The sequence below is a fragment of the Microtus ochrogaster genome, chromosome 6 (assembly GCF_000317375.1).
Source record: "Microtus ochrogaster isolate Prairie Vole_2 chromosome 6, MicOch1.0, whole genome shotgun sequence".
NCBI lineage: Eukaryota > Metazoa > Chordata > Mammalia > Rodentia > Cricetidae > Microtus > Microtus ochrogaster.
This window is the reverse complement of record NC_022013.1, coordinates 78,767,312-78,780,441: the sequence shown is the minus strand read 5'-3', so window position 1 is coordinate 78,780,441 and position 13,130 is coordinate 78,767,312. Positions and strand designations below refer to the sequence as shown.

Genomic DNA, 13,130 nt, shown 5'->3' with positions numbered 1-13,130 from the left:
ACCACACACACACATGCACACACATACACTTTAAAAATCTAAAACAATATTTAGCTTTTGTTTGTTGGAAGCAAGGTCTTCTGCAGCCCCGAATGACTTCACACTTGCTATGTTTGACTTTGAACTCCTGATCCTCCTGTCTCTACTGGGTGATAGGCATGTATCACCATGCCTGTTATTTTCTGGGGATTGAGCCCAGCCTTTTATGTGTACTGTGCAAACAGTATATGGAATGAGGTGCATTTACAACTGATTTTTTTTTGTGTTTTGAGGCAGGCTTTTTCTTTATAGCATAGGCTGGCCTTGAGCTCCTGAAAATCCTCCTGCCTCAGCCCCCAAGTTTGGGATTATAGGTGTGCACCACCACGTCTGGTTCTTTTATTTATTATTTTGTGAGATAGGATCTCATTGTGTAGTCCTGGCTGTCCTGGAACGCGCTATGTAGACCAGGGTGACCTCGAATTTATAGAGCTCTCCCTGCCTCTGCCTTCCTTCCGAGTGCTCAGTAGATAATCCTGGGCTGCCCAGGAACATTTCCTAACACGGTTGCCCCATGATGGACCCTACAAGCCAATCATCCATCTCAGATGTGCTTGGTAGAGGATGTGTAAGAAGAGCTAACCCTTCATATAAGCAGTCCACTGAACACCACTAACCATTCCCCTCTTGCAGAGGACCCAGATTTAATTCCCAGTACCGCATGACAGCTCCCAGCCATATGTGACTCCAATTCCATGGGCTTTAATGTCCTATTCGGACCCTTGCACATATATGGTGCACCTATGTACATGCGACAAAATAGCCATACCTGTAAACATAATAAATCAATAAATAATAAATGAGCATTTAAAATAAAAGTTGACAGTCTTTGGAGATGACTCAGTGGAGGATCTAAGTTCAGTGTCCAGAGACCTTTTTTTATTTGTTTGTTTTGTTTTAAAATGAAGGTCATGGTGTGGGTTTGTAATCTCAGAGATGGAGAGACTTGGATGGGCAGGTCCTCAGGGCATGCTGGCATTTAGACAAGGTTTAGCCGAGTGAGAGCTCTTGTCTCAAAATATAAGGTGGACATGTTCTCTAGGGGCAGGCAAGGTTGAGTGTCCTCGGCCCACTCGTACACACACGCACACTTAGACACATGAGCATGCACACACGCACGCATGCTTAAACAAATCTGTGACAGAAAGAGCTGCCCAGAATCAAGTGCTGCATTGTGTTCACCTGCCGCACCCCATCAGATGACAGAGGATTTTCTTTGTCCAACCCGCTAATGTCTTTTATGTTAAGGGAATCAAGTTTTCAGGAGCAGCCCGATGTCTGCTGTGCACCCTGACCACGGTGGTTTAGATGACCACATTCCTCTAAGCTGAAATGAGAATTGGTTTCCGAGTGTGCCTGGCCGGACTGCAGTGTTAGCCTTGGAGATTCCGCCTTTGGTGCAACGGGTGCCACCCCTCCCTGTGAGCCACTGTACCTAGTGCCTTAAGTCCACTGGTTCACTCTCTTCTCAGCTGCTGAGGCTCAAGTCGCCTCCAAAGGAGATTGATCGAAAAGTTCCCATATTCTGAGTTAATGGCATGTTTCCATTTTCTTAGAATGTCCAGATACTACACGCACCTCATTCCCTGCCTTAGAAAATGTTCACATCTATCCCTTCAGCAGGTTTATTTTCTTACTCAAAGAGCAGAGTTTGGACTTAGCTAAACTTAGCAGCTTTTCTGTTTTCTGTGGCAACCATTTTCTTTTTTATTGATTTTATTGAGCTATACATTTTTCTCTGTTCCCCTCCCTTCCTCTCTCCTCCCTTGTCTTGTTCCTGATTTCAGTGGGATCGCTGGGAGTTTTTCTCCATTTAGTTTGATGTTGGCTGTTGGCTTGCTGTATTTTGCCTTTATTATGTTTAGGTATGTTCCTTGTATCCCTCCTCTCTCCAAGACCTTTGTCATGAAGGGATGTTGTATTTTGTCGAAAGCTTTTTCAGTATCTAATGAGATGATCATGTGGTTTTTATTTTTCAGTTTGTTTATATGGTGGATAACGTTGACAGATTTTCATATGTCATATGTCCCTGCATCTCTGGGATGAAGTCGACTTGATCATGGTGGATGATGGTTCTGATGTGTTCTTGGATTCGATTTACCAGTATTTTATTTAGTATTTTTGTATCAATGTTCATGAGTGAGATTGGTCTGTAATTCTCTTTCTTAGTAATGACTTTATGTGGTTTGGGTTTCAGGATAATTGTAGCCTCATAAAAAGATTTTGGCAATGTTCTTTCTGTTTCTATTGTGTGGAATAATTTGAGGAGTACTGGTATTAGTTCTTCTTTGAAAATCTTGTAGAATTCTGAGCTGAAACCATCTGGTCCTGGGCTTTTTTTTTTTTTTTTGGCTCGGAGACTTTTGATGACTGTTTCTATTTCTTCAGCAGATATAGGTCTATTTAATTGTGTCAACCATTTCCTAATGAACAGTAGCCGAGTTGAATCCTGGTGACCACACAGTCCCCAAGCATTGGCCTTCTGCACAAGTGGCCTGTTATTGACAATTGTTTGCATAAGCTGAATTCTGCTTTCTGTTGTTTTGAGTTTTTGTGTCACCTGTTCTCCTTTCTTTACTAGCCGGTGATCTGTGGCCAGTGTCTCTTTACACAGACAGTAACACCTGGGGATCTGAAGAGCCAGTTTCATGGTGCAAAGTTTCTGTTTGACTTGCCACCTCCAGTTTCTTTGTTTCTATGTAGCAGTTGTCTCGGGAGTAGCTACAGCTGAAGTCAAACACGCTGGCCCTGTGCTTTCACTTTTCCCTGTTTGCCCTGCAGGCACAGCCATTGCTAAAGTCAGTTCTGAGAGCACACGGCGGCCCTTGTAAGTGGACCTTCCTTTTCTTTTACACGGTTCATGCAATGCACCAACCTCTCACGGGACAAGGGCTTGGTGAAGAGGTGATTACTTCCTGTTAGGATTAGAGAACTTGTTTGCAATCGGGCTGGTGACTTTAGAGAGTTCATTCCTGGTAAGGGGAAAAGGCAAGGGGTTGTGTCCTTGAGTAGGTGGCCTGGCCCTAGAAGCTTGCTGAGGGTGGGTGGGGCCACCAAGGGGCCATTGTGTAATAGGACATCAGTGCTTTGCCATGTAGGTTGCCAAGGATTGACAACCTGTCTCCCGATGTTCTCACAGTGACAGTCAAGGTTCCCAGTGTGCTAGATGGCAACCTCCATGTCACTCGTGACTTTCCTACAGGGATAGCCTAGCCCTTTTCAGGTTTGCATTGGTGTCTCCTGTATTGACTCTGGTCAGTAAGGTAGATGACGGTCTGGGAACCTTATGCTAAGCACAGCAACGTGGCCATTGAGAAAACAGCAAACAGGTGGTTTCTTCCTCACTCGCTATCTACCTCACTGAGCCTGGAGCTTGCTCATTGGGCTAAGATGGCTGGTCTCCACCTCTCCAGTGCTGGATTTACAGGCATGCACCACAGGACCAGGCTTTTCCTGGGTCCGGGGATTTGAATGCAGGTCTTCACGCTTGTTCAACAATCACTTTACCGATGATGCCATCTCCCCAGTCCTGTCTATTGAGTACTTTAATAAGCCTCTCAGAAAGTCCTTAGATATAGTACATATGGAGGCAAGCCCTAGAATTGGGGCCCCAGCTTCTTGGGCTCCATCAGCCTTTGGCCTAAGACGTTGAGAGTTCGGGAGGAGGGGCCTTGTTGCGAGGTCTTCTTGCAGTTTGCTATTTTATATCCCATTTACAGATCTCCCTTGTTTTTATTGGGTTATCGGTGAGACATTCTCTGAGAGGGAACTGGAGGCAGTAGGAAGCCCCGGACTTCCCACTTCTTACCGTGTGTGTCTCTGCTATAACATAATCTGTTTATGAATAGCTGAGTGTGACTTGTCATTGAGTTGTTTTGCTAGAAGCACATCTTTTCTGTTCCCTTCCACGTTCCCATTTATTGCCCCAGTTGGCTGTGTTCTCTGGCTTCTTAGTGCTATAAGGTTGAGCGGGAGCTGATTGGAGTCTTTCAAATACATGGAAACAGCAAGGCCTGACGTGTGTGTGTGTGTGTGTGTGTATGTGTATGTGTGTGTGTATGTGTGTGTACGTGTGTGTGTACGTGTGTGTGTATGTGTGTGTGTATGTGTGTGTGTATGTGTGTGTATGTGTGTGTATGTATGTGTGTGTGTATGTGTGTGTGTGTATGTGTGTATGCGTGTGTGTGTGTGTGTGTGTGTGTGTGACCTCTATGGACCCTACCCCAGAACTACTACAGACTTTGTAAGGTGCTGGTGAAAGGTTAGCTGCTGTAAGTAAATACAACAACAGCTCATTGGCAGAGATTCAAATGCAAACCTTGCCTTTAACAGGCAGAGGGGATCTGATGTAGCCTTTTGTGAAGGGTGAGAATAAATAGCTGACCGGTAACCGGGGCTCTTGGGCAGAAATTCTTCCATTTCTCACGTTCCCAGGCTGTGTCTTGGGAACAGGAACTGAACCTTAGCAGAGAGAGTTGTCTTGGCTGCAGGTTCCCAGTGGCATGGGGGTGCCCAGGCTCTGTCCTTAGCCATGTGGGGGATTCCAGGGTTGATCTTTTGTTGGCTCCCAAGCTTAGTCCCTTGTGGCACGAGGGGCTTCCAGACTTTGTCCCCAGTGTTGTAGAGGGTTTCCAGTTGGTACCCAGTGGTGTTGGGGTGCGGGTCTTCACAGGCTCCGTTTTCAGTGGGTCTTCTATCCTTGGTGGCAGAAGCAGGTTGTCGTGAGCGCAGACAAGGTGCCCTCACAGCGTCCGATGGCTGCTGTTCTTCACGGGCAGATGTCTTGCAGCAGCAGCTTCTCAGCATCTGCTCTTCACTGAGCAGCTCGCTTTTGCAGCTGTGAGATCTTAGCTAATTTTAGTCTGTCTGGATGGTGGCTCGCATCTGCGACGCCCACAGAGGTTGAGGTGGAGGTGGGGTTGTTGTGGGTGCGGGCAAGGTTCAGAGTGAGAGCTCGGTCTTGGCTGCTACCGTGGAGGACACCTTCTTCCTTTCCTGCTGCTGTTGTTTGGAGATAATGTCTCAGCTGTGTAGTGTACATGTTCATGTTATATGTATATGCAGTAGTTGAGCGGTACTGGTTACCTGTAAGCATGCTTACTCTCCGGCCATGGTTCTATTCTAGAACACAGTGTTAGCACCTATCATACAATGCTGTGATGCCCTGCCAGTTTTGAGTCATGGCCTATGTAAAAATATTCCATACCTGTACAGCCTCTCAAGTGTTGGGATTACAGACGAGAGCCATTCCCCAGACAGTCTACAACTGTCTAAAAGTTCACAGCTGCAGGATTGAGTTGCCCAAGAAGGAACAGATGCTGAGAACCTGCCGCTGGAAAATCATCTGTCCATGAGGACTCCATGAGGACACCTTGCCTGCAGGGGGCCCACATCCTGCTGTTTGGACAGCCTGTTTCTCTGCAGCTGAGCCTTTCAACCTTCCCTGACTCCCTGTGTTGAACACTTTTCAGTCCTGATCTCTCTCTTTGTGACCTTTATCCAAGGTGAGAGGGACGTTTCCATCAGCCCCACCTTGCGTTCCCTGGAACTCAGTCACAAGGAAGGAATTAGAGGGATGTGGAAGGAAGGTCTGCCTGCTGCTGAGTTTGCAGGACGTATTTTATCTTCTCAGGTATGTCTGCTATTTAGACCCAATTTAGTTAAGATGTGACTAACAGAATTTTTTTCTTATTAGAACATGAAGATGAACTGGACCAAGAATTTGAGCTGGAGACGGACACTCTCTTTGGAGGACTGAAGAAGGTATGGGGGGGGGTAGGACCAGCCTTCTGATGCTGCCAGTGTTAGCCTTGCTTTGTGTGATGGAGGAGTGCTCGGTGCTGTGTGCCTTTTCTGTTGAGACGGTAGAGTGCGCTCTGCTGGCCAAGGCATCAGCCTTGTGTTCTGTTCTTCTTTTCTGGAAGTACTGTGCTTGGGTACCAGCTTCTCTTCTTCCCCTGGAAAGAGAGATGCCAGCTTCCCCTTCCGCCCCCACCAGAAACTCTGTCTTAGTCAGTGTTCTACTTCTGCAAAGAGACACCATAACCAAAGCAACTCTTATAAAGGAAGGTGTTTAATTAGGGGCTCACTTACAGGTTCAGAGTTCAGTCCATTATCAGGGCAGGGAGCAGGGCACACAAGCAGACGTGGTGCTGGAGAAGTAGCAGAGTTCTACATCGTGATGCACAGGCAAGGCCACCCCTCCTAATTCTTCTGAAGTAGCGCCACTCCCTGATGAGCTTATGGGGGCCATTCTTATTCAAGCCACCCCTACCTCCTTCCCTAACAGGACCCCATGTCAGTGTTGACTCTCAGGGCAAGTTGATGGTGGGATTCAAGGCAAAGCCGTGTCTGAATGGTGTATTCATTTTTCCATTTTCAATGTTGAAGTGTTCAAAGTGCTAACGTATTTCAGTATTTAACGAGTGCCACGAGGCTCTTCTTCAGCTTACTCTGTGTGTATAGTGCTCCTGTCCTGAGACCGGCTTTGGGGCATAAAATGGCACTTCATCTTCAGAATTCCCTGTTTCCCAACAAGTGTTTGGAGACAGTCATTTCCAAAGGGCCACTGTCCACCCTGTCCTGAGGCCTGTACCAGGGCAACTTCGGCTCCCATCCTCCTTCCCCAGGCTGCCAGCCCTCTCCTGCTCTGGGTTAGATGCCAGGCTGGTGTCTGCCTCTCCCTGTGTGGGGTGTCCTCTCTGGCATTTGTGTTGTTCTACCCGCTGGACATTTTCATGAAAATCCAGATGCGGGCTGCAAAGATCTCTCGACCAATAAAGCGCGCGCCGTGCAGGTATGAGAGCCCGAGTGGATTCCCGAGAACCTATGAGGAAAGCCGAGAGTAAGGCAGGTGAGATGGCTCGGCAGGTGAAGGCGCTTCCTAGTTCAGGCCCAAGAACCCACGCTAAGTAAACACACGGCTCCTGAAAGCTGCCCTCTGACCTCTACGTGTGTGCTCTGGTGTACACACGTGCGTGCGCGCACACACACACACACACATACGTATACACACATGATCACCCAGATACACAACCCCTTATACAATTGGATGTAAACTGTACTTGCACGTATGGCCCCTCTTCTGGATGTTTATATTTCATGACCGCTCTTTTTAGAATCATTAGTAAGAACAGAAGCTTGTGCTGCCTGACAGATGAGGGAACTGGGGAGGATTGGTCCCTGTGGGATTTGAGAAGTCAGGGAGGTAGCCCTGTGGAGATCACTGAGGATACAGTGTTACCGCCTCTCTTATTTCAGGTGGCACAGACTTGTTGGCTGGAGGCAACAATGAGCAGACCTGCCCTGGAGCAGAGTCTCGGCTGGAGAGAAGCTTAGGGAGGAACTCAGGGTTAGGCACTGAGAGGTTTAGGAAGGAACTCAGGAGCCTAGAGGTTTTGAAGGGATCACAGCCTTTGCTGTCAGGACCAAGCTCAGCCCCGTTGCTTGTTGCTATCTCTAGACAAAGGGGCTTTGCCTCCTCAGCCTTCCTGCTCCCATCACTCCATCAGGCCCCGCCAAGGCTCCAGGGTCTGGGTCCTGACCTCTTCTTCTAAGACTTTTCCTGACAGCTCTCCTGATGGCCTGTATCAGGGGTACATGTATGTTGGCAGCCCTTGCCTTGGTGGAGAAGTTTTAAGTGCTCAGTCACCCCATGAGGCCACCTGACAGCCATCTGTTTAGTGCTCCTGGGCACCCATTTTTCATCCTTCTATGGCCTGCCACATTGCACATCATGTAGGTAGGTGGCCTGGAGTTCTAGAGTTAGAGAGGAAACTTTGAGGCCTGGTAAGTTTGCGGAAGGCAGAGGCGGTGAACACTAGCCTTAGCATCTGGCCCCCTTGCTGAATATCTCCCCTGCGGAAAGCAACAACAGATGCCAAGTGAATGTTGGCTTTAAGAAGACATCGGGGCTGGGCATGATGGTGGATAACTGTAACCCCAGCATGTGGGCGGGTGGGGCAGGAGGATTGTGTAGCTTAACCTATGTAGACACCATATCAAACCCCCAAAGACGGTAGTTTTAACGCAGAGACACTGAGGACTTAGCCACATCTAACTAACCTGCACCACTAATGTCAGTCCACACTCTGGTTGATAAGCTTCAACACTGTGTGTTATAGACAGAGTCTGTGAGGGGAACTCCTAAACTTGGACTACCCAGGGAAGACCCCCACCCCCGGAAGAGAGTGGCTGAGCTGCATCTTGAAATGAAATCCTTTGCTTTTCCCTCTTCATTGGTATTGGGCACCCTGCTGCCCAAGGTGTGTTAAAGTGAGATCTTAGTTCTGAATTCTGCTGTTTGCTTTTATTTTCTTTGGGTGGAGGCTTGGTATAGCTCAGGGTAGCCCCAGACTTGCAGTTGCTGCCACCTTCAGAGTGCGGGATTGCAGGTGTGCACTGGGCCTTGCAGACATCAGCTTAGCATAGGAATATTTAAGGGAGAGCAGAGGTAAAAACCATCATCAAACGCGGGAAGCCCTGTGCCTCTGTTGTCCATCTGTAGGTGCAGAACCTTCATCAGGCTGCCCCCACGGAAGGGGCGTGGTTCTAGGCTGGTGAGGGGCGGTTTAAGTGGGGCAGCACAGTGTATTGAACTCCACTAGGTCCTGTGTTATTTAAATTACAGTTGTGTTTAGAATATGGTTTTCTCAAAGGCTAACTCACACCTTTTCAATTGGGGTCCCTCTTACGGTCATGTTCAATGTTAGGAATGCTCTTTAGGGGTGCATTCAAGTGAATTTATACACACATGTTCACAGAGGGGCTGTACGGTCATGTTCAATGTTAGGAACGATCTTTAGGGGTGCATTCAAGTGAATTTATACACACATGTCCACAGAGGGGCTGTAGCAGACAGATGAGAAGTGCCAGATGTCATTTGAGAGTGGGGCTGAATGCTTGGTAGAGGATATATAGCTCCTCTGCCTGTGCTCCACCTCACAAAGACTCAGCTCTGCAGTGTGGCTCTCCAGCTGTGTGCTAGGAGACAAAGAAGCTTCAAGTCTTCTTCTGCCCATATCTTAGAGTACACCAGCAAAGCAGTTCCTGAAGACTAGCTGGTTAGTTCAGTTAATTAAAGACTTAGCAAGTCGTAACCGGTCTACTTTTAAAACCAAGTTGCCAGCCTTGCAAAATGCAAGGCCACAAAAAATTAGTGAACACTCAGGTTTGTTCCTCTCCACGGAAATCTTTAGTAAAAGGCGAAAGATTTATACGATCTGAAGAGAAACCAGAGCATGAGGAGATGGCCTTTCTGCTGTGTGGACCAGTAACTTCATCTCCTAGTACATCGATGGTGACTTTTTCAGCCCCAGGAACTTCACACCACCTTGTCTATAAAGTAATCTTCCAAGCTCTTTTGGCTAGAGATGTTGAGTGAAATATATATATATATATACATATATATTTTAAGATTCAAACATTGTATTAGGCGCAAGGAATTATGGGTATGCAAATGAGTTGTCTGACTCACGTGGCTTTGAGGTTTCACAAATGCCTGGTTCCCTAAGGGGGCTGAGCGGAGGGAGGTCTGGACTTCCTGGTTCGGTCGCAGGAACTTGCTTGTAATTCTTGTGTTTATGGGGACTAATGTGATTTCTGTTTCTTTTCTATAAAACTTACTTATTCTGAAGTAAGCATACACCTACAAGAAGTGGGAACAATAACAAAGCTTACTGGGGAATTCCCATCTCTGTAGAGAACTCTGTAAACTGGGGAGCAAGTCCACGAGTCTCACCCAGATTTCCTGATGGTTTAGGCGCTCCTTTGTGCGTGCCATACAACATGATCACGTGATTACGTGATCGCGTGCACCCTAGGTATAGAAGCTCGAAGAACTGCTTTCACTTTTCCCCCTAGACAGTGTCTAGTCACGTAGCCCAGGCTGGCCTCCAGCTCACAGGCTCACTCTCTAGCCCAGGCTGGCCCACGGCAGTCCTCTTGTCTCCGCCTCCCGGATGCTGGAATTGCAGGCACGTGCCACCCTGTGGGCTTCAAACTCACTTCGTGAAGGTCAGAGGACTTTCTGAGCAGAAACCAAATTCTCTGAATGTAAGGGCCCGAGTGAAAGGCTGTGGTCCCCAAAGGACTGGAGATATTTATTTTCTCCATGTCTTCTGATATTCTGGAGAGTGGGTATTATGACTTGTGTAAATCGACAGTGCATTTTGTAGAAGAGGCATGGGTGTCTGTAATACAGTCTATAGTTCTGTTGTGGTACTATGTGTTTCGTTTTTCTTTTTCTTTTCTTTCTTTCTTTTTTCTTTGAGACAGGATCTCATGTAGCCCAGGCTGGCCTCAAGTCCGCCATGTAGCTAAACAACTCCTTGGGCTTTGGATCCTCTTGCTGTATCCCCTAGACCAGTGGTTCTCAACCTTCCTAATGCTGTGACCCTCTAATACAGTTCCTCAAGTTATTTTCATTGCTGCTTCATAACTGTAATTTTGCTACTGTTATAAACTGTAATGTAAATATCAGATATGCGACCCCTGGGGTCATAACCAACAGGTTGAGAACTGCTGTCCTCGATACTGAGATTATAAACATCACCACTACAGCTGTCTTAATTTACATATTTTGGGTCACTATTCCCGATTATATCAGTCTCATCCGTGACTTACAATTCTTCTCTCCAAATGCTTTGTAGAAAACATGGTCAGTGTGAAGAAGAGTGAGTGTGTGCATGTGTACATGCCCGCACATGTGTGTTCACGTGGGCATGCGTGCGTGCTGTACACACGCATGAGTGTATGTGTGCGTGCGTGTGTGTGTGTGTGTGTGTGTGTGTGTGTGTGTGTGTGTGTTCCTGAGCTCATGCTGGAATTTAGCCTTTCCTTTTAGACATAGATTCTGCTATGGTCTGGTTATGGCAGGATGTCGAGAACTTGGTTCTTAGTGTGTCAGTGAAGCAGGCAGGAGGTTTACGAGAGCCGCTTTAGGCCTGGAGAGAAGGCTCGGCAGGTAAGAGGTTGACTGCTCTTGCTGAGGACTCAGGGTTGATTCCCAGAACTCAGCTGGTGTTTGACAATCATTTGATGCTCCAGTTCCAGGGTATCCAGCACCCTCTGCTGGCCACCTCAGGCATACAGACATATGAATGCTAAGCACATTTTAAAAAGCAAAGAAAAGGGACAGCTAGGGTTGTTACACAGAGAGGTTCTGAAAACCAAAACAAAGGAAGAAAAGGATCAGGGCTTTTCGGGAGTCAATTTGACACTGTTCAGAGTTATATATATGAGGGTGTCTCAGTTGGGGAATTGTCTAGATCTGAGGGTCAGATCCTTGATTGCCAATTGTGTAGGAAGGCCCTCCCACTGTGGATGGTGCCATCCCTAGGCCAGTGGGCCTGAGCTACATAAGAAACCTAGCTAACTGTGAGCCTGAACACAAGCCAGTGCATTCCTCCATGGCCTCTATTGCAAGCTCCTGCCTTGAACTTCTGCTGTGGTTTCTCTCAATGACAGAATATAATCTGAAAGATGAAATGAACTTTTTCCTCCCTCTGTATGCTGTGAATATCATTGGTTATGGTCAATAAGAAACTGGCTTGGCCTGATAGGGCAGAATAGAGCTAGGTGGGGTGTGTGTGTGGGGAGACAAGGGACTAAAGTGAACGCTGGGAGAAAGAAGGCAGAGTCAGAGAGAAGCAATGTAGCCCCACCGGACACAGACAGACATCAGAACTTTACCCGGTAAGCTACAGCCTCATGGTGATACACAGATTAATGGAGATGGGTTAATTTAAGATATGGGGTTAGCCAGAAATATGCTTAAGCTATTGGCCAAACAGTATTGCAAATAATATGGTTTCTGTGGGATTATTTCGGGGCTGAGCATCCGGGAACAAACAAGCGACCTCATACAGTACTCCCCTGATTTTGGTCATGGTGTTTGTCACAGCAGCAGAGACAGTAGGACAGGAAGGTCCTCAGAAGGGAGCAGCTTGGTCTGGCATCTTGCTCTGTCCTGTGATCTCCTTAGTCACACATGCTCCTGTCATCTCCCATGAGGTTCTTATGATAGCGGGTACCAGGACCTTGAAGCCTCCAAGCTAGAAGCTAAGTAAACCTCCTTTCTTTATAAGGCACACAGCCTTAGAGATTCTGCTGCGGAATCTGATACAGACCTCCTTTCTGTTAGCGTCAGGAATTAAGGGAAAGCTGTGGAGCAAATCTGTCCGTATTAGACCAAGTGTGCGTGAGGCCAGTATAACCAGAGTGTGGGAGCTTGGTGGGTGAGATCTGTTGCTGAGCGCGTTGGGGTGAAGACACTAAAGGAGGTTATTTACATCAGTTAGGTCCTTCAGATGTAATTGCTTCTTTTGTGGATTTGCTTGTGTGCACCTGTAGACTCATGCCCACAGAGGTCAGAGGTCAAGCTTGAGGCTCTTACTCCGTCACAGGCCACCTTGTGTTTTGAGACAGGTTACTTAGCTAGTGAGCCCCAGGGATTCTCCTGTCTCTACCTCCCGGGTGTTGGGGTCACACCTAAGCCACCACACCTGTTTTTTTGTTATTGCTGTTTTATGTGGGTTCTGGGGTGGTCACGTCTGCACAGCAAGGCCTTTACCAGCAGAGCCAGCGGTTCCCTCTTCTGAGGACTCTACTCTTCCTTCCCTGTTATCCCTGAACCACGAGGCCAGGCTGAGGTGGTGGGGGTGCTGGGCATGGTGCTGTTTGAGCTGACTCTCTTGGTACTGCCCCTCCTTGCCAGCCTCCTCTTCGCCCGTGTGGGTGGTACAGGTGGCTCAGCAGGGACTGAGTGTCACAGAAAAGAAGGATCAGTTTTGTTAGTGAGGGCATCTTGTCTTTCGGGAGGGAGAGACTGTTCATCCTGGAAACTGTGAGCAATAAAATGATTTAGTTTGAATCATTTTAGAAATAGTAAAGCAACTCTTGAAAGAAATGTCTTCCAGTAACTTCTCGATGAGAGGTGAGCCCAAGCTCACTCAGAGAGCACACCTCTTCTGTGCAGACTTCCTGTGGGACTCTCTTCCTTCAGTCAAGGTGAGTTTGATCCTTCTGCCAGCTTCCGGCTCGGGAGGCAGTGCTGTGACCCCACTAACAAGAGGCGACCAGGTGGGAAGCTG

The 13,130-nt window shown here is 47.5% G+C and overlaps 1 protein-coding gene and 1 non-coding gene across 2 annotated transcripts in view; one reads left to right on the top strand and one right to left on the bottom strand.

Moving 5' to 3' along the window:
- Hhat (hedgehog acyltransferase) overlaps nt 1-13,130 on the top strand; it is a 245,988-nt gene that overhangs the window by 17,656 nt on the left and 215,202 nt on the right. Inside the window, exon 3 of the mRNA XM_005348897.3 lies at nt 5,735-5,802. Coding sequence (XP_005348954.1) covers nt 5,735-5,802 — 68 coding nt within the window. The remainder of the gene's footprint in view (nt 1-5,734; nt 5,803-13,130) is intronic.
- LOC113456235 lies at nt 9,165-9,280 on the bottom strand. The gene has a single exon (XR_003377086.1). It is a non-coding gene; the product is annotated as a U5 spliceosomal RNA (small nuclear RNA).